At 38.7% G+C, this 27,204-nt stretch overlaps 1 protein-coding gene and 1 non-coding gene across 8 annotated transcripts in view; one reads left to right on the forward strand and one right to left on the reverse strand.

The window, feature by feature from the left end:
* Positions 1–27,204, forward strand: part of ERO1B (endoplasmic reticulum oxidoreductase 1 beta) — a 68,829-nt gene that overhangs the window by 12,730 nt on the left and 28,895 nt on the right. For all 7 annotated transcript variants that reach the window (XR_012434365.1, XM_005539720.4, XM_005539721.4 and 4 more), the window contains exons 3-5: positions 17,457–17,540; positions 19,170–19,211; positions 21,265–21,347. Coding sequence is in view for 6 of the 7 variants with exons in the window: in XM_005539720.4 (XP_005539777.1) it covers positions 17,457–17,540; positions 19,170–19,211; positions 21,265–21,347 (209 nt within the window). In the remaining variant the exon portion in view is untranslated. The remainder of the gene's footprint in view (positions 1–17,456; positions 17,541–19,169; positions 19,212–21,264; positions 21,348–27,204) is intronic.
* Positions 1,785–1,974, reverse strand: LOC123570659 (U2 spliceosomal RNA). Its single transcript, XR_006694929.2, has one exon. It is a non-coding gene; the product is annotated as a U2 spliceosomal RNA (small nuclear RNA).

Here is a 27,204-nt window from a genome sequence, read left to right on the forward strand (position 1 = left end):
GTTCTGATGGCAGTGTGCTAGCATTGTTAGCAGCGCACAGTACCGCAGCGGCATCTTTGTTGGACCTCTTTCTGAAAGGGCTGGCAAAACAGGCTGAGACTTCAGGTAGACCACTACCAATAGTAATGCTCCAGAATTGGTTCTTAAATCTAATAATAGTCTACTCTAGACCTTTACAAAATAACCAGTGATAGTTTAAAGGCAGCAGCAATCTTTAAATATAGCAGTAAGGCAATATTCAAAAGAACAGTGTTTTAAATTTTAGAACAACATTTTATTTTGTTTTATTCTACTTTGTTTTATTTTTTATTCTTATTATTATTTTTGAGACAAGGTCTCACTCTGTCGCCCAGGCTGGAGTGCAGTGGCACAATCTCAGCTCACTGCAACCTCCACCTCCTGGCTTCAAGCAATTCTTCTGCCTCAGCATTCTGAGTAACTGGGATTACAGGTGTGCGCCACCACACGCAGCTAGTTTTTGTATTTTTAGTAGAGACAGGATCTCGCCATATTGGCCAGGCTGATCTCAAACTCCTGACCTCAGGTGATCCACCTGCCTCGGCCTCCCAAAGTGCTGGGATTACAGATGGGAGTCACTGTGCCCGACCTAAATATATATATTTTATTATTTAATAATATATGTATGTTTTTGGTTTTGCTTTTTTTAGAGACAGAGTCTTGCCATTTTTGCCCAGGCTGATCTCGAATTCCTGGCCTCAAGTGATCAATCGATCGATCGATCTATCTATATTTTTGTTTCCTAGGCTTAGGTCAGCTAAATTAATTTTTTTTTGTTTTTTTTAGACAGAGTCTCACTCTGTCACCCAGTGCAGTGGTGCAATCTCAGTTCACTGCAACCTCCGCCTCCTGGCTTCAAGCGATTCTTCTGCTTCAGCCTTCTGAGTAGCTGGGATTACAGGCGCGTGCCACCACACCTGGCTAGTTTTTGTATTTTTAGTAGAGACAGGGTTTTGCCATATTGGCCAGTCTGGTCTCAAACTCCTGACCTCAGGTGATCCACCTGCCTCGGCCTCCCAAAGTGCAGGATTACAGGTGTGAGTCACTGTGCCCGGCCTAAATATATATATTTTATTATTTAATAATATATGTATGTTTTTGTTTTTGCTTTTTTCAGAGATAGGGTCTTGCCATGTTTGCCCGGGCTGATCTCAAATTCCTGGCCTCAAGTGATCTCTCTCTCTCTCTCTCTCTCTCTCTCTCTATATATATATATATATATATAAATCTAGTTATATATATAATATATATGTTTATATTATATATATATTTTTTCCTAGGCTAAATTAAGTTAAATTTTTTTGTTTTTTTTCCAGACAGAGTCTCGCTCTGTCACCCAGGCTGGAGTGCAGTAGTGTGATCTCAGCTCACTGCAATCTCCGCCTCCTGGGTTTCAGCAATTCTGTCTCAGCCTCCCGAGTAGCTGGGATCACAGGCGCCCACCACCGTAGAGATGAGGTGTCACCATTTTGGCTAGGCTGGTCAAATTAAATATTTTTGAGGATTAAAAAAAATCTAGTATCTTGTGCAGAAAGATAACAAATAAGAGAATTAAAGATTTTGGGACACAACTCTCTTTCTTGTCAGCACCAGGAATATCCAAAAAAGGTGATGGATGTTTCTCCTCTATACAAAATCCTTTAGGAAAGCATATTTCATGACTTTATTTCAAAGAGTAATCTATACCTAAATAAACTATTGAGTGTCTGTTACTCTAGGCATTTTATATACAAATAAGACATGTGCTGCTGCTTTTTTTTTTTCTGGAGGAGTGCACCGTTCCTGGAAGTACTGCAATACCAGGTCGATGCGTGGAGTGGATGCAGCAAGCTCCTATTCCATCTCCCTACTCCAAAAATCCATAAATATATTGTTCTCGGATAGAGGACGTATCAGATATTAAACTGATAAGAACAGATACTGCACTTGATCTTAGCCAAAAGGCCAAGGAGCAGTGGGAGAGACAAGTGCTTCTTTAAATTCCCACCACTAAATCTGTAAATCTAAATGCATTTGTAGCTGCTTTCTCTTGTTTCTTTTCTACCATTACATTGAACTGTGTGAAATTTTTACTTTTATATTTCAAAAATGGTTGAACGCGCCAGTGTCATATGGCTCAATGTAACACAATGGAGGAAGTGTTTCTTGTATCAAAGACCAGCTCTTCACAAGGGGTCCAGTTCACATCTCTACATAATGTTATGTCCCTCACTCTTTCACTCCTTCACTTTGGGTTTGTATCTTCTGTTTCTCTACCCCTAGCAGGCTTGCTCAATGGAAGTACTCCAATATTTGAATGTTTGAATGAATATCTCATTTAATCTTCACACCAAAATTTTCTCAATATTAGCCACATTTTTCAAACAAAGAAGTAATAGTTTAGATATTCCAGGTAGGGTATTTTTGTTGGCTAACAAACAGAACAGAAGTTTTATTAAGAAAAGATGTGGAGTAGCTAACAAAATTGAAAGATAAGCTGAGGAAGCGTACTTCAGAAAAGATAAAACTAAAGCTGGAACTAATGACCATTTTCTTTAAGGAATCACTGGAATTTTGTATCAAATTAACTATTTTCCCATATTTTCCAAACTTTATGCAAGAGTTGTATTTCTGTCCAGGTAGAGTCATATGACCCATTGGACCAAAAGAAGGAAGGACACCTTGGTTGACAGTCTCATTTGCATGAGTGAAAGTGGAGTCATTGTTTCCCAAAGGGAAATTAGGGACTGTTACCAAAGAAGGAATAATGGAAGTTAGTTAGGCAGAAATGACAATGTGGCTCTTGGCTACTCAACAAACTCTCTCATTCTTCCTCTTACACGTGCGGTTTGAAAACGTTCTGATCAACACAGTGAACTTATTCCATATGCAACCAAAACATACTCATACCCTCTCACAGGGGAGGGTTAATGCTGTGATCTAGTTAATGCATTCAGCTGTAACTCTAGGATATTTGGGTGATATCTACTCCTCTTTTTGTTCTGTCAACCTATAAAAGAAAGAAAAAGGAATATACTCTACCTACAACAGTGGCAAAAAAAGTAAAGCTTTAAAAAGAAAAAGCTAAGAGAAGGGGTTAATTTAATTTATTATTATTATCATTATTATTATTATTATTATTATTATTATTATTATTATTTTTGAGACAGAGTCTTGCTCTGTCGCCCAGGCTGGAGTGCAGTGGTGCGATCTTGGTTCACTGCAACCTCATCCTCCCAGGTTCAAGTGATTCTTCTGCCTCAGCCTCCTGGGTAGCTGGGACTACAGGCCCGCACCACTACACCTGACTAATTTTTATATTTTCAGTAGAGACGGCATTTCACCGTGTTGACCAGGCTGGTCCACAACTCCTGACCTCAGGTGATCCACCCGCCTTGGCCTCCCAAAGTGCTGGGATTATAGGCATGAGCCACCGTGCCCAGCCAAAAAGAGGTTAATTTTAAACACATACCACGTACATACTTATGATTCAGCAAGCAAGGTGGAGGTAACAGTCCACCTTTACGCAGTTGGGCAGTTGGCTGCTATAGCTGGTGTTTCTGACTTCTCTTTTTTGCTTCTTATTCCATTCCTTTATGCACTAAATATTTATTGAATGATTAGTTTGTGTCAGGTACTACGGATACAGTAGTGGATAAGACAAAACTTTTCTGATAAGAGAGACAAACAGTAAACAAATAAACAATAAAATATAATTTCAGATGCTTATAAGGTAAGTTCTATGGAGAAAAGTAAAGTAGGAGAGAATGAATATTGGGGAATTGGAGGGTGGGAGAGGTAGGTAGCCCTACATTAAAGAAAGGTATTTGGGAAAATAAGGTATCTATGCTAATGTGACATTTGAGCAAAGTCCTACCTAATGCGAAACAGCCATCAGAGGGTTTGGGGAAAGAACATTCCAGGGAAAAGATGTAGAATACCAAGTAAATGATCTTGAGATAGGAATAAGCTTGGTGTGTTGAACGGGCAGAAAGCTGGTATAGCTGGAGGAAAGGGAATGAGAGGGAGAGGTGGAAATATAGGTAGGGACCAGGTTTAAAAAACAGTAGGACCTTATTAACCATGTAAGGATACTGGATCTTATTTTAAGCAGGATAAGAAACTACTAAAGGCTTTTTTGTGCAAAAAAGACTGTAAGGGTAGAAGACAAGAAATAGAGGAACCATTTAGAGGAACCAATAGAGGAGACTATTGTGTTAGTTCATATAAAAACAGTACAGATTTGGGATAGAATGCTAGAGCTGAAAAATGTAGAAAATGATCAAATTAGGGTTGTACACAAAAGGTAACACTAGCAAGCTTTTCTGATGGATTGAGTGTGAAGTATGATGATAGAAATGAATCAAGGATGATGCCTAAGTTTTGAGTGCACATGTACAAGTGCAAATATACATATATGTAAAATCATGACCAAATAGATTTTATTCCAAGAATGCAAGGATGATTCTTGCATTGATGTTGATCAACAAAATTCAATATGTGCTCCTGATTTTTAAAATAATAAGAATGATGTATATTTCTTAATATGATGATTTCAGTCCTAACATCAGCGTACCTAACATGTCTTGCATATGGGGAAACACTAGAGGAATTCTCAGTTAGGTCAACAACCAAGACAAGGATACCCACTATCTCCATTAACTGTTGGATATACCGTCTGACACAGTCAAATAAAAAAAAAAAAACTATCCAATGTGATGGCTCTGATTTAAAAAAAAAAAAAAAGAAGAAGAAGAAGAAGAAAGAAAAAAATAACTAGAGTCATAAAATTTTATTTTACTTTTTTTTGTATAAATGTAAGGGGTACAAGTGCAGTTTTGTTACATGGTTATATTGCCTAGTGGTGAAGCCTGGGCTTTTAATGGAACCATCACCCGAATAGTGTGCATTGTACCCCTTATGTAATGTCTCATCCCTTACTCCCCTCCCACCCTTCTTTTTTTTGGAGACAAGAGTCTCACCTTTGTTGCCCAAGCTGGAGTGCTGTGGTGTGATCTCGGCTGACTGCAATCTCTGCCTCCTGGGTTCAAATGATTCTCCTGCCTCAGGTCTCCCAAGTAGCTGGGACTACAGGTGTATGCCACCATGCCTGACTAATTTTTATATTTATAGTAGAGACAGAGTTTCACCGTGTTGGCCAGGTTGGTCTTGAACTCATGATCTCAAGTGATCTGCCCACCTTGGCCTCTCAAAGTGCTAGGATGATAGGCATGAGCCACCATGCCTGGCCCACCCCACCCTTCTGAGTCTCCAGTGACTATTACTCCACATTCTATGCCCATGTATGCACATTGTTTAGCTCCTCCTTATAAGTGACAATGGAGAGGCATACAGATTTTAAAGGAATAAGTATAACTATTTTCATTGATAAATGAAAAAAGTTGTCTGGGCATGGTGGCTTCTGCCTGTAATCCCAGCACTTTGAGAGGCTGAGGTAGGTGGATCACTTGAGGCCACGAATTCGAGACTAGCCTATCTAACATAGCAAAAACCCTGTCTCCACTAAAAATATAAAAAATTAGCTGGGCATGGTGGCGTATGCCTGTAATCCCAGTTACTGATCGGGGGGTGGGCAGAGGCATAAGAATTGCTTGAAACCGGGAGGTAGAGGTTGCAGTGAGCCAAGATCATGCCACTGCACTCCAGCCTGGGTGACAGACTCTGTCTCAAAAATAAAAAAATATAGATACATGAAAAAAGTTATATGTAAAAAATGCAAAAGAATCAATAATAAAATGAAAAACAATAAAACATATATCAATATAGCAAGCCATAAACTTGATATACAAAAAAATCAATATCTTCATAAATGTAAATAATAACCATTTAGAAGTTGTAACAGTAAGGAAACCACCATTTACATTAGCAATGAAACCAGGCGTGGTGGTGCATGCCTGTAGTCCCAGTTACTTGGGAGACTGAGCTGGAAGTATCACTTGAGCCCAGGAGGTCGAGACAAGCCTAGGCAACATAGCAATACTACTGACTCAAAAAAAAAAAAAAAAAGCAAACAAAATAAAACAAAAAATGTATTAGCAATAAAACAGATAAGGTATATAGGAATAAGTACATCAAGAAGTATGCAAAACCTAAAGGAGGAAAGCTTTAAAACATTCTTGAAAGACACAAAAGTAGATTTGAACAAATGGAAAGATATCCTTTGTAGCTTAACAATTTTAATTCTCCCCTAAATAATATGTAAATTTAATGTGATCCTAATAAAAATACTGAATTTTGGCTTGGCACAGTGGATCACACCGGCAATCCCAGCACTTTGGGAGCCGCGATGGGTGGATCACTTGAGGTTCGAGACCCACCTGGCCAACCTGGTGACACCCCATCTCTACTAAAAATATAAAAAATTAGCCAAGCATGGTGGAGTGTGCCTGCAATCCCAGCTACTCGGGAGGCTGAGGTGGGAGAATCGCTTGAACCTGGGAGGTGGAGGTTGCCGTGAGCCAAGATCATGCCACTACACTCCAGCCTGGGTGACAGAGCGAGACTTCATCTCAAACAACAACAACAACAAAACCTAAGTTTTTGTTTATTTTCCTGGAGCTAGACAAGTTGTCACAGGTTAGGTTCTCTGAGAAGCATATTCTGAGACAGTGATAAGTGTACAAGAGCTTAGTTAGGGACTACTGTTGGGACCAACAGTTTGGGGAAGGCAGGGAATGAGGATTGGGCAAAGGGAGAAGTCAAGCTGTGATGCAGCCTCAGTGGAAACCTCAGGTAAGCCTGTGGGGAATTCTTAAGATGGAATAACACTTCCGAGTTAGTTGTCCCCATTTGGGGCAAGAGGTCTAGGCCTTTATATCTCTCCATCAGTTGGTCATTGGATGAAGGCCACCATAGGAAATAAGGATCCAATCTTGGGTAAGGGGGCTCTTTTCACCCGAGGTTGTCTACCTGCAACATTTCCACAGCTGGGGTAATTATAACCCCTTTATTCTTGAAGGGTGATCTGAGTAGTATGGTACAGTGTCTACCACAGTCCATTCCTTGCACTATGTATTTCTTTTGCTGAATTAAAAAATTAGCATAACATTTAGCAGCTTAAAACAGCAGGGCTGGGCATGGTGGCTCACGTTTGTAATCCCAGCACTTTGTAATCCCAGCACTTTGTAATCCCAGCACTGGTGGATCATTTGAGGTCAGGAGTTCAAGACCAGCCTGGCCAACATGGTGAAACCCCATCTCTACTAAAAATACAAAAAAATTAGCTGCCAGTGGTGGCGTGCAACTGTAATCCGAGCTACTTGGGAGGCTGAGGCAGGAGAATCACTTGAGCCTTGGAGGCAGAGGTTGCGGTGAACTGAGATCGCACCACTGCACTCCAGCCTGGGTGACAGAGCGAGACCCTGTCTCAAAAAAATAAATAAACAAAAAAGGACTGAAAAGATGCCATTTCAGGAAGACCTAAAGAGTGAGAAAGCAAGCAATGTGGATATCTGGGGAAAGAGCATTTTTGTATGAGGTAAAGATCCAGCTTCATTCCTGTGAATGTGAATATCCAGTTTTCCCAACACTTTATTAAACAGAGTGTCCATTCCCGGTTGTGTGTTCTTGGCACTTTCGTCAAAAATCAATTGACCGTACACACTTGGGATTCTTAGGTTTATTTCTGGGCTTCCTAACTTGTTCCATTGGTTGATGTGTCTGTTTTTATGCCAGTACCATGCTGTTTTGATTACAGTAACTTTGTAATATATTTTGAAATCACAGTGTGCAATGAGTCCACCTTTGGTTTTTTTGCTCATGATTGCTTTGGCTATTCAGAGTCTTTTCTGGTTCCATACAAATTTTACGATTGTTCTTTGTTTGTTTGTTTTTGTTTTTTTGAGACAGGGTCTTGCTCTGTTGCGTGGGCTGGAGTGCAGTGGCACAATCATAGCTCACTGTAGGCTTGAAAACCTTGAACTGTCCTCAACTGATCCTCCCACTTCTGCTTCCTAAAGTGCTGGGATTACAGATGTGATCTGCTGTGCCTGGCTGGATTGTTTTTTATATGTCTGTAAAGAAATGACATAGGAATTTTGATAGGAATTGCATTGAATCTGTCGATCACTTTAGGTAACATGAACATTTTAACAATTTAATTCTTCCAATCAGTGAATAGGGGATATCTTTCCACTTATTTGTGTCTTCAGTTTCTTTCATTAGTGTTTTAGTTTTTAGTGCATAGATCTTTCACCTCCTTGGTTAAATTTACAACTATTTCATTTCTTGATGTTATTGTAAATATGATTGTTTTCTCAATTTTGGGGGGGATTGTTTATTGTTAGTGTACAGAAATGCTATGGACTTTTGTATACTGACATTGTAACCTGCAGCTTTGCAGAATTTATCACCAGTTTTTTACTGGATTTTTTGGTGGTCTTTAAAGTTTTCTATGAGATCATGTCATCAGCAAACAGATATTTTCATTTCTTTTTCTATATAGATGTATATTATTTCTTTTTCTCACCTTATTGCTCTGACTAGAACTTCCAGTACTATGTTGAATAGAAGTGGCAAGAGTGGGCATTCTTGTCTTGTTTCTAATCTTAGAAGAAAAGCTTTTCAGTTTTCACCATTGAGTATGATGTTAGCTGTGGGTACATGACCTTTATTATGCTGGGGTACATTTTTTCCATACCTTATTTTTTGGGGGTAGTTTTTATGAAAGGATGTTGAATTTTGTCATATGCTTTTTCTGCATCTATCAAAATAATCATGTGGCTTTTGTCTTTAATTTTATTAATGTGTATTATTTTTATTGATTTATGTATGTCAAACTACCCCTTGTATTTCTGGGATAAATCTCACTTGGTGATAGTGAATGATCTTTTTAATATGCTGTTGGATTTGGTTCACTAGTATTTTATTGAGGATTTTTGCATTTTTGTTCATCAGGGCTGTTGTCCTGTAGTTTCTTTTTTTTGTTTGTTTTTTGTTTTTTGTTTTGGTAGTGTCTTTGGCTTTGGAATCAGGGTAGATACTGGCTTTCTAAAATGAGTTTGAAAGTATTACCTTCTCTTCAATTTTTTTTGACAAGTTTAAGGATTGATTGCTATTCTTTATATGTTTGGTAGAATTCAGCAGTGAAGCCATGAGATGAGGTCCTGGCCTTTCTTTTTTCTTTTTTTGAGAGTAAGTCTTGCTCTGTTGCCCAGACTGGAGTGCAGTGGCACAATCTTGGCTCATTACAACCTCCATCTCCTGGGTTCAAGTGATTCTCCTGCCTCAGCCTCTCGAGTAGCTGGGATTATAGGCCCACACCACCCCATCCAGCTAATTTTTGTATTTTTAATAGAAACAGGGTTTCACCATGTTGTTCAGGCTGGTCTTGAACTCCTGACCTGACCTCAGGTGATCCACCTGCCTTAGCCTCCCAAAGTGCTGAGATTACAGACATGAGCTACTGTGCCCAGTGCCTGATCTTTCTTTGATAAAATACTTTTTATCGAATCAATCTTCTTAATTATTATTGGCCTATTCAGATTTTCATTACTTCCTTACTCTGGCTTTGGTAGGCTGCATGTTTCTAATAATTTCTTCATTTCTTCTAGGTTATCCAATTTATTGGAATATAGTTGTGATTAGTAGTCTCTTTTTCTTTAACATCAGTTGTAATGTCTCCTCTTTAATTCTGATTTTGTTTGCATCTTCTCTTTTTCTTTGTTAGTCTCTTTTTCTTTGTCTGTTTTGTTTGTCTTTAAAAAAAAAACTTTGGTTTCATTGATTACTGATTTCTAGTTTCATGTTACTGTGGTCAGGAAAGATACTTCGTATGATTTCAGTGTTCTTAAATTTGTTAAGACTTGTTTTGTGGCCTAACGTGATCTACCCTAGAGAATGTTCCATATGTACTGAGAAGAATGTATATTCTGTCACTGTTGTATGGAATATCCTACAAATATCTGGTAGGGCAATTTGGTCTAAAGTGTAGTTCAAGTTCAGTGTTTCCTCATTGATTTTTTTTTTCTGTCTAGAGATCTAATGTTGAAAGTAGAGTATTATATTGCAGTTTATCTCTCTCTTCAAAGCTGTTAGTATTTGCTTTATATATTTACATTTTCTGAAGTTGGGTGCATGTATATGTAGTTTTTGTAACTTCTTGATAAATTGACACCTTTATCATTTGTAATGACCTTCTTTGTCTCTTTTTACATGTTTGACTTAAAGTCTATTTTGTCTGACATACGGATAGCTACCCCTGCTCTTTTGGTTTCTAGTTGCATAGAATATCTTTTTCTATCTTTTCAGTCTGTGTGTATCCTTAAGAGGTGAAGCAAGTCCTTTATAAGCAGCATATAATTAGGTCTTATTTTTTAACCCATTCAGCCAGTTCATGGCTTTTGATTGGATAATTTAATCCATTTGCATTCAAAGTAATCGTTGACAGGTAAGGACTTACTATTGCCATTCTGTTAATTGTTTTGTTGTTGTTGTTGTTAATCTGTAATTCCTTTATTATCTCCTCCTCTCTTGCTGTTTTCCTTTGTGGTTTGATGACTTTTTTGTTTTTGTTTTTGTTTTTTGAGACGGAGTCTCGCTCTGTCGCCCAGGCTGGAGTGCAGTGGCGTGATCTCGGCTCACTGCAAGCTCCGCCTCCTGGGTTTACGCCATTCTCCTGCCTCAGCCTCCTGAGTAGCTGGGACTACAGGCGCCCGCCACTGCGCCCGGCTAATTTTTTGTATTTTTAGTAGAGACGGGGTTTCACCGTGGTCTCGATCTCCTGACCTTGTGATCCGCCCGCCTCGGCCTCCCAAAGTGCTGGGATTATAGGCGTGAGCCACCGCGCCCGGCCAGATGACTTTTTTGTAGTGGTATGCCTTGAATCTTTTATCTTTTCTGCAACTACTAAGGGTTTTTGCTTTGTAGTTACCATGAGACCTACATACATCTTACGTTAGTAGCAGGCTGTTTTCAGCTGATACTTACTTAACTTTGATCACTTGCATAAATGCTATACTTTTATTCCCCTCCCCACCCACCCAATTTGGTTTTACGGACATGTCTTATGTCTTGTATAGTTTGCATAGTGTATTATAGCTATAGTTATTTATTTTTAATATTTTGACCTTTAACTTTCCTATTAGAAATATAATTGATATTTACACCACCACTACAGTATAATAGTGTTCTGAGTTTGACTGTATGCTTACTTTTACTAGTGAGTTTTATGTTTTCATATTTATTTATTTTTGTTTGAGATGCAGTCTCACTCTATCACCCAGGCTGGAGTACAATGGCACAATCTTGGCTCACTGCAACCTCTGCCTCCCAAGTTCAAGTGATTCTCCTGATTCGGCCTCCTGAGTAGCTGGGATTACAGGCACGCACCACCAAAAGTACAATTTTTGTACTTTTTTTTTTTTTTAGTAGAAATGAGATTTCACCATGTTGGCCAGGCTGGTTTTTGAAACTAGGCCTCATAATTCCTAAGCCTCATAAAATTTAGAAAGCTTGGCCATCATGAAACTTAAACCCCAGATGGCCACGGATAGCCCCCCGATGTTCCCAGAACCCAAACAGAAAGACAATTCCGGGAAATAGCCTCATGAGGTCCCACCCTGATAGCCTCATGAGGTCCCACCCTGATAACCTCATGGGGTCCCACCCTGACTCAATGTCCCCGATGTTCCCGGAATCAGCAATTCCAGGAAAGAACCTCCTAAGGTCCCGCCCCAACCAATCAGAACAAGATACCTTGCTCAGGCCATAGACAGACCCAATTACCACGCGCCTAAAGCTTTGAATTTCGCGCCCTAAGCTGTGTTTGAACTTGTGTTTGCCTATATAAACAACCTGTAACAAGCACTCGGGGTCCCAGGGCCAACTTAGAGCTTGGGACCCTAGCGCGCTAGTAATAAATAACTCTCTGCTGTGAATCTCGTGTCAGTGATCCTTTGCGGCGACCCCTGCCCAGGAGGGAATCGACAGTTCGGTTCCAACAGTTTTGAACTCCTGGCCTCAAGTGATCCACCCTCTAGGCCTCCCAAGTTGCTGGGATTACAGGTGTGAGCCCCTGTGCCCAGCCATTTTCATATATTTTTAATATTTCTAGTTGGCAACATTTTTCATCAGCTTAAAGGATCCTTTTAGCATTTTTCATAAGGCAGGTCTAGTGGTGATAAATTCCCTTACCTTTTGTCTGAGAAGGTTTTTATTTCTCCTTCATTTTTGAAGAACAGGATCACTGAATATGGTATTTTTGGTTGACAATTTTTTTTCTTCCTTTTCTATCAGCTTTTTGAATCTAATATTCCACTCCTTTCTGGCCTACAAGGTTTCTGTTGAAAATTTTGCCTGTAATTTATTGGAAGTTCCCTTGTTTGTAACAACTCACTTTTCCCTTGTAGCTTTCAATATTTTCTCTGTCTTTAACTTTTGACAATTTGATAATAATGTCTTTTGGTGTGTGAGTCTCTTCAGATTCCTCCTATCAAGTTTTCATTGAACTTCCTGGATCTGGCTGGGTTTTTTTGTTTTGTTATTTTTGCTTCATTTTGTTTCTTTTTTTTTTTTTCTTTCTCTCTCTCTCTGTCCTTCTTTCTTTCTTTCATCATAAGCAAGCTAACATAGGGGGATCTGGCTTTCTGTTTCCTTCCCCAGAATTGGGAAGTGTTCTGCCACTTTTTCTTTGAATTTTTTTTTTTTTGGTCCCTTTTTTTCTTTCTTCTACTTCTGGTACTCTGATAATGTGTGTAATTCTGCTTGGTGGTATCCTATGAATCCCTTAGGCTGTCTTCACTCTTTTTCAGTCTTTTTTCTTTTTGTTCCTCAGATTGGATGATTTCCAGTGAACTGTCTTCAAGTTTGCTAATCCTTTCTTCTGCTTGATCTAGTCTGCTGTTGGACCCCTCTATTGAATTTTTTTAGTTTGGCTATTGTGTTCTTCAGCTCAATGATTTCTGTTTGGTATTTTAAAAATATTTTCTACGTCTTTGTTGACATTCTTAGTTTGTTCATGCATCACACTCCTTACCTCAGTGAGCATCTTTATGACTCCTTTTAAATGTCCTGTTAGGTAAATCACATATCTTCATTTCAGTAGGGTTGGCTTCTAATTGAGATTGTCTTTTTTTTTTTTTTTTTTTTTTTTGAGCATAATATTTCCCTATTTTTTCATTTTTCTTAAGGCACATAGAGTGCTGTCCCTTCTGTTTAGGCTCAAGGAGGTTTATTCTTTATTTGCTACATAGGCTCCTAGATACTGGCTTATTAGAAGCCAAAGCTGTGGGGAGTTGCTGGAAAGGCTGCCAAGATTTTGGCTTGAGGAACTAGAATAATGGAGTTACTGTTTACTCAGATGGTGAATATTACTAGAAGAAGTAATTCTTCATTTTTCTTAACTCTGTATTGGTTTCTGTGTATTATATAAAAGAACCACCTTCTCTAGTCTTGTTAGACTGGTCTTATGTAGCAGGTGTTTCTTCCCAGTCAGCCTGGGCAGTATTCTGGTTCCTCAGAACTTTGTGCTTGTCCAGCCTGTCTTTGTTCTTAGTGGCCTCCAAGAAATTAGAGTCAAGTTGTACTATTGCCTTGAGAGGGGTGGTATAGAAGCCATTCCCTTGGGATATGACTAGAGGTATTGGGATGTTAGATGCATGCTTTGGTTTCTTCTTTCCTTGCAGAGAAGCTGAAAGCCAGAGTTTATCTCCCACTGATTCTGCTCTGCACCAAGGAGAGTGTCTGAGGCAGATGTCTATATTCTTGATCTAACTGCTGACTTTTAACCTGGAGGAGATAGCTGCTGAATATTTATTTGCAAGTTTAAAAGTCACCTGTTTGTTCTCAGTGGTCTAGGAGACTCAGGAGTGTAGAGCTTCATCAACTCCCAGAGCTAGGTGATTTAGCAGCCTGTCCCTCCAATGAAAGCTATAAAAGTTGGGGTTCTCGATGTGTTCAAAAACTTTTCGTGGCGAGTTTGAAGACCTGGAATTATTGCCAGAGCCTGCAGGGAAAAAGGTGCAGGAAGCCCACTCTACTTTTTGGGCCAGCAGGTCTCATGCCTCCCTAGCAGGGGGAGACTTCTGATCTGAAGCTATTACTGGAGCAAGCCAGGAGGAAGGCACAGGGAGTGCTGACTTTCCTTTTCAGGAATGGGGAGGTCCCCCACCTCCTTCCACCGGGAGATTATAGGAATTTATCTCTAGAGCACATGGAGGCAGAAGGCCTGAGAAGTGCTGTCCCTTCCATTCATGCTGGCAGAGATTTCAGGGCTGGGATTATGTCTGGAGCAAGCCAGGGAAGGAGGTGCAGAGAGTGCTCACTCTCCTGTTCAAGCAAGAAGTCTCACATGCACCTTGCAGGGGTAACCTTTTGGTCTGGAGTTCCCTGAAGCAAGTCAGGGAAGAAGACACAGGGAATGTCCCCTTCTCTTTCTAGTCATGGAGAGGGCCCCTTGCCTCCTCCTAATGAGAGGTTGCAAGCCAGGGAAGAAAGCACAGAGAGTGCTGTTCCTCCTGTTCTTGCTGGCAGAGGCCTCCAGTCTCTTTCCAAGGAGAGAGTGTATGGCTAGGATTAGCACCTGAAGTAAGCCAGGGGAGAAGAAGGCACATAGAGTGCTGTCCCTTCCGTTTAGGCTCAAGGAGGTTTAATTCTTTATTTGCTACCTAGGTTCCCGGATAATGGCTTGTTAGAGGCCAGAGCCTCAGGGAGTTGCTGGCAAAGCTGCCAAGATTTTGGCCTGAGGAACTAGAATAATGGAGTTGCTGTTTACTCAGATGGTGAGAATTACTAGAAGGAGGGAGTACAGTTTTGGATATGTTAATTTTGAGGTACCTATGAATGCCCTATCCAGGAAGAGATAATCAAGGAAGCAGGTGGGTATACAGGCCAGAAGCTCGAGGGAGGTGTCCAGGCTGAGAACTTGCAGTCCCCAAATGTGCCATGCTGTTTTAAGGTTCTTTTTTTATGCACATCCTGCCCCGCTGCCTATAAATCTCCCTCAAACACTTCTAGTCATACCCATGTTACATATTACCAAAAGTCAGAGTTGATCACCCTCTATGTTGCCAGTCTCTACCTATTTTTGCCTTCTTCTCTGTAATATAGATATTGTTTACTTAACCATATTAATTTAGTGTCTAGTATGTATTATACCACTGTTCTAAGCACTAAGGATAAGATAATGCAAAATTCTGATACTTATGATGGTAGGAGGTGCAGACAATAAATAAGCGGATAACATTCAGGTAGTGATAAGTGCCATAAAAGAATGTAAAACAGGCCGGGCGCGGTGGCTCAAGCCTGTAATCCCAGTACTTTGGGAGGCCGAGACGGGCGGATCACGAGGTCAGGAGTTCTAGACCATCCTGGCTAACAAGGTGAAACCCCGTCTCTACTAAAAAATACAAAAAATAACTAGCCGGGCGAGGTGGCGGGCGCCTGTAGTCCCAGCTACTTGGGAGGCTGAGGCAGGAGAATGGCGTAAACCCGGGAGGCGGAGCTTGCAGTGAGCTGAGATCCGGCCACTGCATCCCAGCCTGGGCGACAGAGCGAGACTCCCTCTCAAAAAAAAAAAAAAAAAAAAAGAATGTAAAACAGTACGTTGGGATAGAGGTTGCATACTGAGCACTACTTCAGCAAGCCTGGCCAGGAATGGTCTCTCTGCTGAGGTGTGACATGTGAGAGAGACTTGAATGAGGTGAAAGAGTGAGCCGTCATAAGATCTGGAGGAACAATAATACAGGCAGAGAGGACAGCAAATATAAAGACCTTGAGGCCAGGCATTGTGGCTCACACCTATAATCTCAACACTTTGGGAGTCTGAAGTGGGTGGATGGCTTGAGCCCAGGAATTCCAGCCCAACCTGGGAAACATAGTGATACCTCGTCTCTACTTAAAAAAAAAAAAAAATTAGCTGGGCATGGTGATACATCTGTGGTCCCAGCTGCTTGGAAGGTTGAGGTACGAAGATCGCTTGAGCCCAGGAGTTTGAGGCTGCAGTGAGCCAGGTTTGTGCCACTGCACTCCAGCCTGAGTGACAGAGCAAGACACTGTCTCAAAAAAGAAAAAAAAAAAAAGATAAAGACTGGCCAGGCACAGTGGCTCACACCTGTAATCCCAGCACTTTGGGAGGCCAAGGCGGGCAGATCACCTGAGGTCGGGAGTTCGAAACCAGCCTGGCCAATGTGGCGAAACCCTGTCTCTACTAAAAATACAAAAATTAGCCAGGCGCGGTGGTGGGCACCTGTAATTCCAGCTACTTGGGAGGCTGAGGCAGGAGAATTTCTTGAACCCAAGAGGCAGAGGTTGCAGTGAGCCGAGATCACACCATTGCACTCCAGCCTGGGTGACAGAGCGAGACTCTGTCTCAAAAAATAAAAATAATAAAGACCTTGAGACATACCGAGCCTGGTGTGTTCCCAGCAAGGCCAGTGTGGCCAGAGGAGCATACTAGAGGTCAGAGAGGCAGGCCAGAGGCCAGGTTATGGAGGGCCTTGTGGAGCTTGCTGCAGAGTTTATAAACTCTAAGGGTGATGGAAGCCACAGGAAGGTTTTGAGGAGGGATTAATGTGATCTGATTTGTTTTAAATAGATAACTGTAGTTGCTATATGGAAATAGAAGTAGAAGCACGGAGACTATTGCAATAGTGTAGGCAAGAGGTAGGTGGTGAAAAATGGAAAATGAATTGTTTGATGGGGTACAAGAAAAGGGAGGAAAGAGAATAAAATCTAGATTTTGGCATGGGCAATCTGCAAGTCCTATTGCATTACTGTCTTCCTGTAATGTGTAGAATAGGAAAATCCAGAGTTTTTACCATGGTTAAAATGTCCTGCATGATCTGTCCCTTGTTTACCTCCATCCTCGTTCTCTACCACCCTCCCCCTTCTACGTTAAACATCAGCTCAACTGGTGATTTTTAGTTCACATAACTGTCCAGGCTTTTTATTGCCTTATCTAAATGCACACTTCCTCCATCCTAAAATATTACCGCCTCAGAGGCCTCCATCTGCCAGCCCCACTATTACAATTCTCTGGATTTTCTTTGTAGCGCTGACTACAACTTGTACGAAACATACAAATATTTGACTTGTTTCCTTCAATAGATATTTAAGTATCTCCCAGGGGGAGAGGGGAGTTCTTTTTCTGTCCATTCCTTTCACCCAGAGCCTAACCAGTGTCTGACACATAGTGGATGCTCAGTTCTCATTCGTTGAATAAATGGGTGCATGAGAGAACTGTCATTAATAAGATAACATCAGGAGGCTGGAAGACATTAAAGTAGTTCTAAATGCTTTCTCTGTCACCCAGGCTGGAGTGCAATGGCATGATCTAGCTCATTGCAGTCATTTTAAATTCTGAACCATATAGGTCCCACTAGGATAGGAAGTATTCCTTCTTATTCACCACCATGTCACTGGTGTCCAGCACAGTGACACTTTGAGAACATCCCATAACTATAATATGAGTTTACTAACTTTAATTTATTCTTTCTTTCAAGGTTAATCTGAAGCGACCTTGTCCTTTCTGGGCAGAAGATGGCCACTGTTCAATAAAAGACTGTCATGTGGAGCCCTGTCCGGAGGTATAATAAATAAAACAGCAGGGCAAAGCCAGTTTTCTCTTGGACTTTTAGAAAAGCATAACCTCTGTTTTATTTCAGGCTAATGTCAATGGATTTGGACATGTCAGCAAATTCACATGCTCTCAGCTTTCTCCTTTAGAACCAGATTATTGAAGATTCTATACTTGACACCAAAATGGATTTGAAGACACTTGTATCCAGTGATACTGGTCATCGAATGTGGAAATATAGTCTTATTCTAAAATGGAAGGAAAATCAGAGGACTGTTCTAGGATTGAATCTGCAGTTGTCTTTTGTTTCATGCTTTATTGAATCAGCATCTTGTTTCATAGGAAAAAATAAAAATAAAAATAAACTACTAGACCCTATATTTCAATTTTTTTTTTTTTTTTTTTTTTTTTTGAGACCGAGTCTTGCTCAGTCGCCCAGGCTGGAGAGCGGTGGCGCGATCTTGGCTCACTGCAAGCTCCGCCTCCCGGGTTCTCGCTATTCTTCTGCCTCAGCCTCCGGAGTAGCTGGGACTACAGGCGCCCGCCGCCACGCCCGGCTAGTTTTTTGTATTTTTAGTAGAGACGGGGTTTTACCGTGTTAGACAGGGTGATCTCGATCTCCTGACCTCGTGATCCGCCCGTCTCGGCCTCCCAAAGTGCTGGGCTTACAGGCTTGAGCCACCGCGCCCGGCCCTATATTTCAAATTTATAATGATTTAATTGGGGAAATTTCAGGCTTGGAATTAGATTTTCACTTGGCCTTGTTACGTTTACATTTTTTTAAAAACCTATACTTAATACCAAGAGAATGCTACAGTTTAGACTTTGATTTTTGTTATCTAACATAATTAATTATATTCCTCTCCTTCAACAGTAATTAGCTGAAGCCTTGTTTTCCTTTCACTTTCTGTTTTTCTTACCTAATCAGTCTAGTTTGTTGTCCTTAAAAATCTGCACCAATGTCCTTCCTAAACGGAATATTCTTTAAAAATTTATAATATTCAGTTTCCTTTAAGAACAAAATATGTATTAAGTATTTTGTTTACAGTTCTGTTTGATAAACCAGTTGTAATAATTCAGATACATTTATTAAAGCCTAACACTAATTATTGGCCTTGTGAAAAAGAATGTTCCAGCTACACACATTCCGCCCATTGGTAAACCCTAGATTTACTAGGTTAATCATGTGGGCCAAAAAAAAGCCTTCTAGTAATCCACAATTGCCTACACTTTATTAGAGCAGAAGTTAAAATTGCACATAATACATTGCAAATAATTGAACTTTTAAAACTTTCTTTTCTATGGTAACAAAGTTTGTGGAAGAAGTGATTATCAGTGTTTTTAACCTAAATTATATAAACTATAAAAAATACTGCAATAAGAGTTATTAGAGCTGCTTTTGGCTTTCTGACTTTGTGTACGTCATTCAGTTTTCTATACTTTGATTTATAAGTCTGTATATTGGGATAACACTTTTACCTTATGAGAGAGTGTGAAAACAGAATTTGAGCGAATGTATATTTGCCCCTCATAGAATAAAATACTTGATGAATTAGAGCAATGCATTGACAATTTGTGAAGAAATTCCAAAAACAATGAAGATCACTTTTTAAATTTGTGTTTTTCTTGTTTTTTTAAGAGTAAAATTCCGGTTGGAATAAAAGCTGGGCATTCTAATAAGGTAAGTCCCTCCTCTTCCTTGAGTGTTTCTGTTTTACATTGTGAAATTTACCATTTACTGACTGACAGTGGCTGTAATAAAGAACCATATTATGGTTAGTTGGGAATGGAGACATTTTGCCTCAGAATTCCAAATCCCTAACTCTTGCATCAAGCAGATAGGTTGTACATTCCTAGATTCTTTTGAAATTACTTCAGTACTGTTTTTGGAATCTCTGAAACAACTATTAAATGTAACTATAGTGTCAGATCCCTTAGTCAGCAGGTGTTTTATCACATAGCTATTTTTAGTCTTCTGTTTCAACTAGTCAGCCTGGCAGGTTCAAAATTATATTGTATAGAGTAAATAGTTATCAAGATATTTTGAGCAGAGTACTTTCAGATGGTATTAAGATATTCATTTTTAATGATTGTTCTTGTCCTCTTATGAGAGTATTATAGTTTATTTTGCCATTTATATGTTTTTAGATAACTGTTTATTTCCTGTTTTTCACTACTGCACGTACATAATGAAGATCATCCTATCCTCTCTGTCTCCTCCTTGTGCCTCCTTTGCATTTTCTTCTTGCTCTCTCTCCCGTGTAATCTTTTGTTTTTACTTTATTGTATTTGTTTTTGTTTCAGATCTGAAATAAATAAAACCATATAAAAGCAGTTGAAACCCCCTCAGCTCTTTCCCAGTTCATTCTACTTCCTCCCTCCCCAGAACTAACCATTTTTCTGAAGTATCCTTCTGCGATTTTATATTCCTATTGCAGGTGTATCTACAAGTAATATATTTTACACCTTTATTGCATGTGTATTCACAAGTAATATGTAATTTATTGTGTGTAAATTTTTTTATTTAAATATTTTTGTATTTCTTTAGGTTACAAACACTTTTTTCAGTTTGTGTTTTTACTCATGCTTTTGAAATTTTCTTTGTTGGTATATGTGGATTTTGTTCATCATCTTAATAGCTGTAGTCAGTTGTATGACTATAACACATATTAGCCATTCCTCTAGTGATGGACATTTCAGTTGTTCCCAGTTTTTGGCTATTTCAAACAGTAATGCATTAGCATTTTTGTCCTTTGTCTCGTGCACACATGCAAGAGTTTCTCTAGGTGTACATGTAAAGGCTGGATTGCTGAACCACAAGGTGTGCCTATCTCAACATTACAAATAATACCAAACAATTTTCCAAGGCAGTTGTACCTTTTTAAAAGAATGGTTGCCTTGGGATATGGTCTCACTAGTGGGAGTGCAGGTTCAAAGGTTTAAGCATTTTGCAAACATGTATGCGTGTATATGTATGTGTATATATGTGTGTGTGTATATATATAACTTTTATATATATTAAAACCCTCTTGGGAACTAAATTTGACCATATATTTGTATATATGTATACATATATATACACACACATGTATGTATGTATACATACACACACACACACATATATATGGTCAAATTTACTTCCCAAGAAGGTTGTTTTTTCAGTTGACATCATCACCAACACATCAGTGCTAATTGTTAACTTTTATTTTTAAATTTTTATTTCTTTTTTTGAGACAGAGTCTTGCTCTGTCATGCAGGTTGGAGTGCAGTGGTGTGATCTCAGCTCACCTCAACTTCCACCTCCCAGGTTCTAGCAATTCTCCTGCCTCAGCCTCTCCCGAGTAGCTGGGATTACAGGTGTGTGACACCACACCTGGATAATTTTTGTATTTTTAGTAGAGATGGGGTTTTACCATGTTGACCAGGCTGGTCTTGAACTCCTGGCCTCAAGTGATCCGCCCGCCTCGGCCTCCCAAAGTGCTGATTACAGATGTGAACCACCGTGCCCAGCCTAATTGTTAAATTTTAATATGTTGTTGATGGAAATAATATTTAGGTGGTGGAAATTTCTGCCTCATTTTCGTTTGTATTTCTTACATATGATAGGAATTTTTATAATGGAATGTATCTATATTTAGTGTATATCATTGTTGACAGATTGATTATTCTGCCAGTAGAAACTGAAATAAAGAATAAGGTAATAATTATTACTAAACTTATGAACTTCTTTGCAGTACTTGAAAATGGCAAACAGTACCAAAGAATTAGAAGATTGTGAGCAAGCTAATAAACTGGGAGCAATTAACAGCACATTAAGGCAAGTTTTATTTTGGTAGTATTAAGAAAATATTCTCTTATTGATATCAAGAATCAATTTTTTTTTATGATTTTGGTAAAAAATTTTTGTACCCATTAAAGTTTTAACTAATATATTTTTAAAAGGAAGAAAAAGTTTTTCTTTATCCTAAATTTCATAATAGCTTTGCCTCTTCTTGGCTGATTTATCCCTAAATTTCTAGAATGTACCATCCATAGTAAATCTTTTAAAAAGTAGAAATTTACAAGATTGTTCAGCTAACAGGGTTTATGGATCCATTTTTCCTGATTACTATGGAAGAAGGGGCTTGAACTCCTAAGTCTTTTATAAATAGTAATTCAGTCTGCATGTTACCTTTTGAATGATAAAAGTTATTAGCCTAACTATTAAATTTCATAGATTTTTTTCTGTTAACTTTTCCTTATTTGTTCTAAGTAGAAACCAGCATAAATAATATATAAGTGGCCTCAAATTGTGCAGTGTAAAATGACTAGACATAATCAGTAGTTGGGAATGGGATATTTCAGAAATTCCTTTACATTCCCATTTGATTAGATTTGTATTTACAAGATGGGTACGGTGGCTCACGCCTGTAATCCCAGCACTTTGGGAGGCTGAAGTGGGCAGATCACCTGAGGTCAGGAGTTTAAGACTAGCCTGGCCAACATGGTGAAACCCTGTCTGTTTCTAAAAATACAAAAATTAGCCGGGCGTGGTGGCAGGTGCCTGTAATCTCAGCTACCTGGGAGGCTGAGGCAGGAGAATTGCTTGAATCTGGGGAGGTGGAGGTTGCAGTGAGCTGAGATCGCACCACTGCACTCTAGCCTGGGTAACAAGAGCAAGACTCCGTCTCAAAAACAAACAAACAAACAAAAAAAGATTTGTATTTATGTACTATAATTGCTAATGACTCAGTATAAATTAGCAATTTATTGAAAACAAAATTTAATATAGGAAAATAAAAGATAATAAACACCCACATATATATGCTCCATTTCAAATAAATAATCCTCCATTCCAAGTAAATAAATATTAACATTTTTTGCCATATGTTTTAAGGAACAAGAAATATCACGTAAATTTTAAATCCCTTATGCTGTATTCCCTAATCCAGTAGAGGTAACTACTATCATGAATTTGGTGGTGTATATCCAGTCCATTTTTGTTTTTATCATATATTTATATGTATACATAAGATAGTTTTATTTTGTGTATATGGTTTTATTTTTCCTTTATATAAATGATATCCTATATTTAACATTCTGCAATTTTTTTCATTATACATTTTGCTTTCTAGATCTTTCCATGTTGAAACACAGATTTATTCTTTTAACTGATGATTTTCATCATATAAATATGCCACATTTTACTTAGCTATTCTCCTATTGACGATTGTTTAGCTATTTCCAATTATTTACTTTTACAAACATGCCACCTTGAGCATTCCTGAATTTTTTTTCACATTAGAAGTAAAATTGTTGAATCTTAGGATTGTCTTTTTTGTACCCATTCTTGATATTGCCTGATGGCATTCCATAGTACTTGGTGTGAATGTTTACTGACTCCAGTGCTGACAGCTTGTATCATTCTCTACATCCTTACCAAAAGTAATGTTTGATAAGTGTGAAATAGCACCTCATTTTTGTTTAATTTATACTTTGTAATTATAGTGGATTTGAGCATTTTTTATTTATTGGACATTTGAGTTTCTTCTTCATTCAACAAATGAATGTCTACAATGTGCCAAGCGCTGTTCTAGGGTACTAGGAATACAGTAATGCAACTGATAAAATTTCCGCCCTCGTGTAGCTTTATCCTTGTCAGAGGAAATAACATGATAGACAAGTAAAATATATGAGAAATAAGTAAGTAAAATGATTATGAATGTTAGGGAAGACAGGCAGGGAAGAACAAAGAGGGCTGGGAGTGAGTGGCATTGTTTTAAATTGGGTGGTCAGAGAAGACCTAAGTGATAATATGACACTTGAACAAATTGCTGAAGAAGGTGAAGGCATGAGTCATCCTATGGTTGGCTGGGGTATGAGCAATCCAGGTATATATAAATGTTAGTTGAAAACCCCCATGGCAGGATCATGCCTAGACCTAAACACAGTAAAACAATGTAACTGGAGCACAGTGATCAAGGGCAAAGTAGCAGAAGACAAGGTCAAAAGATGCTGGGGATGGGGCAGGAGGTGGGGTGGGTAGAGATCTTGTAGAGCCTTGAAAGCAATTATAATGAGTATTGCTTTTAGAGTGGGTAGAATAAAAGTCACTGGGAGGTTTTGAACAGAGGAGTTAAGGGCATGTGTTGAGGGAGCCTGATACGTTGCAGAAACCTTATTACATGATTATTGTAGTAATCCAAATGAGACATTATGGTGATTTAGACCAGGGTGATAGCAGTGGAAATGATGAGAAGCGGTCAGGTTCTGGATGTCTTTTGAAGATAAAGCTGACAGAATTTGCTGCAGTATTAGATATGTGATTTTGAGAAGATACGAGCTTTTGGATGACTACAAGATTTGGAATTATAAAAATGGAGTTGCCATTTAGTGACCTGTGGACAGCTGCAGGAGGAACAAGTCTGATACAAAGTTAAAGTCAAATTTGGATTTGTTAAGTTTGAGCTGCCTGTGAGACATCCCCTTGGAGATTTCAGGTAGGCAGTTGGGTATACAAGTCTGAATTAGGGGAGAGGTCTGGAAGTCAGTCAATGAATAGATGGTATTTAGCAGCCATAACCTGAGTGAGGTCACCAAGGAGAGAGTGTAAATAGAGGAATGATCTAGGGATTAGGCTTAAGTCATTACAAAATTTTGGGGTAAATTGCCAGTTTATATTCTTTGTCATTTTTTTCTCTGTTGGGTTGGATTTTTAAATTATTACTGATTTGTAAGCATTCTTTATATAATGTGATAATTCTTTGTTGGCTCTATTGGTTGTTAGGACTTGTCTTTTAATTTTGCTTGTAGTTTTTTGTTGTTGAACAGAAATTTTTTTAACTTAAATTTTTTAAGTATAATACACATGCAGTAGAGTAGAAAATTATTAAGTGTAAAGGTCAATTTAACTTTACAAAGTGAACCCAACTCTATAGCCACCATCCAGAGCAGTACACTTGCTGCCCGGATTACCATGTGGACTTTTCCTAGTCATTGTCACCTTCCAAAGTTAACCATGATTTTGAGATACCGACAGAGATTGGTTTTAACTGTTTATAAAGAGAATGATATAGAATATATTCTTTTGTACCTGGCTTCTTTTTGTTAACATGTGTCTGAGATTCATTCATGTTTTTGGACATAGCAATGTTTACTTCTTTTTTATCGGCACATAATATTCTATAGTAAGAATGTGCTATGTTTCCATTCTGCTCTCGATAGCTTATACTTTGGGGCCATTTCAAAAATATTTTGGTGGATACAGTTGGACATGGTGACTCATGCCTGTAATCTCAGTATTTTGGGAGGCCAAGGCAGGAGGATTATGTGAAGCCAGGAGTTCAAGATTAGCCTGGGCAACAAGTAAGATCCTGTCTCTACAAAAAATTAAAAAAAAAAAAAAAAATAGCCAGGTGCAGTGGCGTGGGCCTATAGTCCCAGCTACTTGAGAGGCTGAGGCAGGAGGATCACTTGAGGTCATGAGTTTGAGACTGCAATGAGCTATGATTGTGCCACTGTACTCCCCAGCCTGAGTGACAAAGTGAGATACTATGTGTAAAAAAATAAAAAATAAATTTGGTGCATACATGTGTACATTTTTATGGAGAATACACCTAGGAATGAGATTAGGTACTGCCAAATTGTTTTCTAAAATTGCTACCAGATTGTATTGCTACTAGCAGTGTATCAGTTATTTTTCCTACAACTTCTCCAGCGACTGGTACTATGATTTTTTAAACAGCTTTACTTTGAGGTATAATATGACACACGGCATATAAAGTATACAGTTTGATGTTTTGACATGTGTCCACCCATATAACATCATCACAATTAAGATACCATAGGCCAGGTTTGGTGGCTCATGCCTGTAATCCCAGCACTTTAGGAGGCCGAGGCAGGGGATCACAGGAGTTTGAGACCAACCTGGCCAACATGGTGAAAATACTACTTAAATACTACTAAAATTAAAAAAATTAGCCAGGCGTAGTGGCGGGCGCCTGTAATCCCAGCTACCTAGGAGGGTGAGGCAGGAGAATTACTTGAACCCAGGAGGTGGAGGTTGCAGTGAGCCAAGATCGTGCCACTACACTCAAGCCTGGGTGGCAGAGCAAAACTGTGTCTCAAATAAATAAGTAAGTAAATAAATAAAAGATATATTGACTGGGCACGGTGACTCACGCCTGTAATCCCAGAACTTTGGGTGGCCAAGACAAGCAGATCACTTAGCCCAGGAATTTGAGACCAGCCTGGGCAACATAGCGAGACCCTGTCTGTACAAAAAACTAAATAAATAAATTAGCTGGATGTGTTGGCGTATGTCTGTAGTTTGAGCTACTTGGGAGGCTGAAGGTAGGAGGATCACTTGATCCCGGAAGGTCAAGGCTACATTGAGTTATGATGTCACTGCACTCCAGCCTGGGTGCAGTGAGACCCTGTCTCAAAAAAAAAAAAAAAAAAAATTATCACTCCCAGAAAGTTTCTCATTCCCTATTCCATCTTTTGTGCTCCTCATTTCCCAGTTTGAAGACTACTACTTTAACTTCAGGACACTATCTTGAAAGGATAAGCCTGAGAAATTCTCATGCAAATAGTGTTGCATCCATCTTCAAGCTGACTTTTGGAAAAGTTCAACTAGATAACCTCTAAGGTCCCTTCTAATTCATTTATAAATCAAACTGAGTCAGCTTTGTTAGCTTTGGATGCACATTCAATGTTTTTTCTGGCTTAGGCATGGCTTTATTATGGTTTTAGGCAGGGATTAGGTGAAAGAATCAGCAAAGCCTCCTCAAATAAGGATGCTCAAAGAAGAAAGTTCCTGAAAGTCAGTCATATCATTAACAAGAAAATAGGAATTTATATCACTATTGATTTGTTCTTCACTATTTTCAACATAAGATCTATCTTATTAAACACAAGTTTAGTTACATCATTTTAGCTATAATTAGGCATTATTTTTATGGCATTATGTATTTCAATTGAGTCAACTATGATACAATATTTTTGTTAATTTTTATTATATACTCCCATAGGGAAAAAAATTCCACAGTAAGTTGAACCGGAAAAATATATTGATAAAGTTGATGTGGTATAGCCAAGCTGATATACTTCTTTGTAGCGGCTTCTCAAATACAAAACAAATTCTTGATTACGACAGTACCACATTTAGAAATTACCTGATTTTTACCTTTATATACCTGATTTATATAGTTTTTTGTACCTTGTTTTTTCCTTTTGTGTTATGAATAAAGAGGGTAGCAAAATGATGCCTCTCTGATAGGTCCTACCATCGTGAGTATTCAATACAGAGAAGGCCTGAATATAGGTTTGTTAATGTAGATCAAAGTTGTTTTCAGTGAAGTTGTTCCTCATCAGTTCTTCAAGTAAGAAATCTTGATCATAGATTTTGTTAAATGTCAAGTAGGCTGTGAAATGAATGATACACCATGATGAAAGTCGCATTGTTGTAACCAGTGAATACCACATTGGATGGGAGATTATAGAAATACAGTTACTGGTATTTTAGATCTTGTAAGTATAGAAGCAATTTAAATTAAAAGAATTCTGAAAGTAAATTTAATTACTTCAGGAAAAAATACAATTAACATTATAATTTCTAAGTTAATTGAAAAGTTTAGCTTGAGTTTTGTGTTTACATGTTATATGTATTTATAAATTAATTTCTAGTTAAAATA

This window comes from Macaca fascicularis, chromosome 1 (assembly GCF_037993035.2).
Source record: "Macaca fascicularis isolate 582-1 chromosome 1, T2T-MFA8v1.1".
In the NCBI taxonomy this organism is placed as follows: domain Eukaryota; kingdom Metazoa; phylum Chordata; class Mammalia; order Primates; family Cercopithecidae; genus Macaca; species Macaca fascicularis.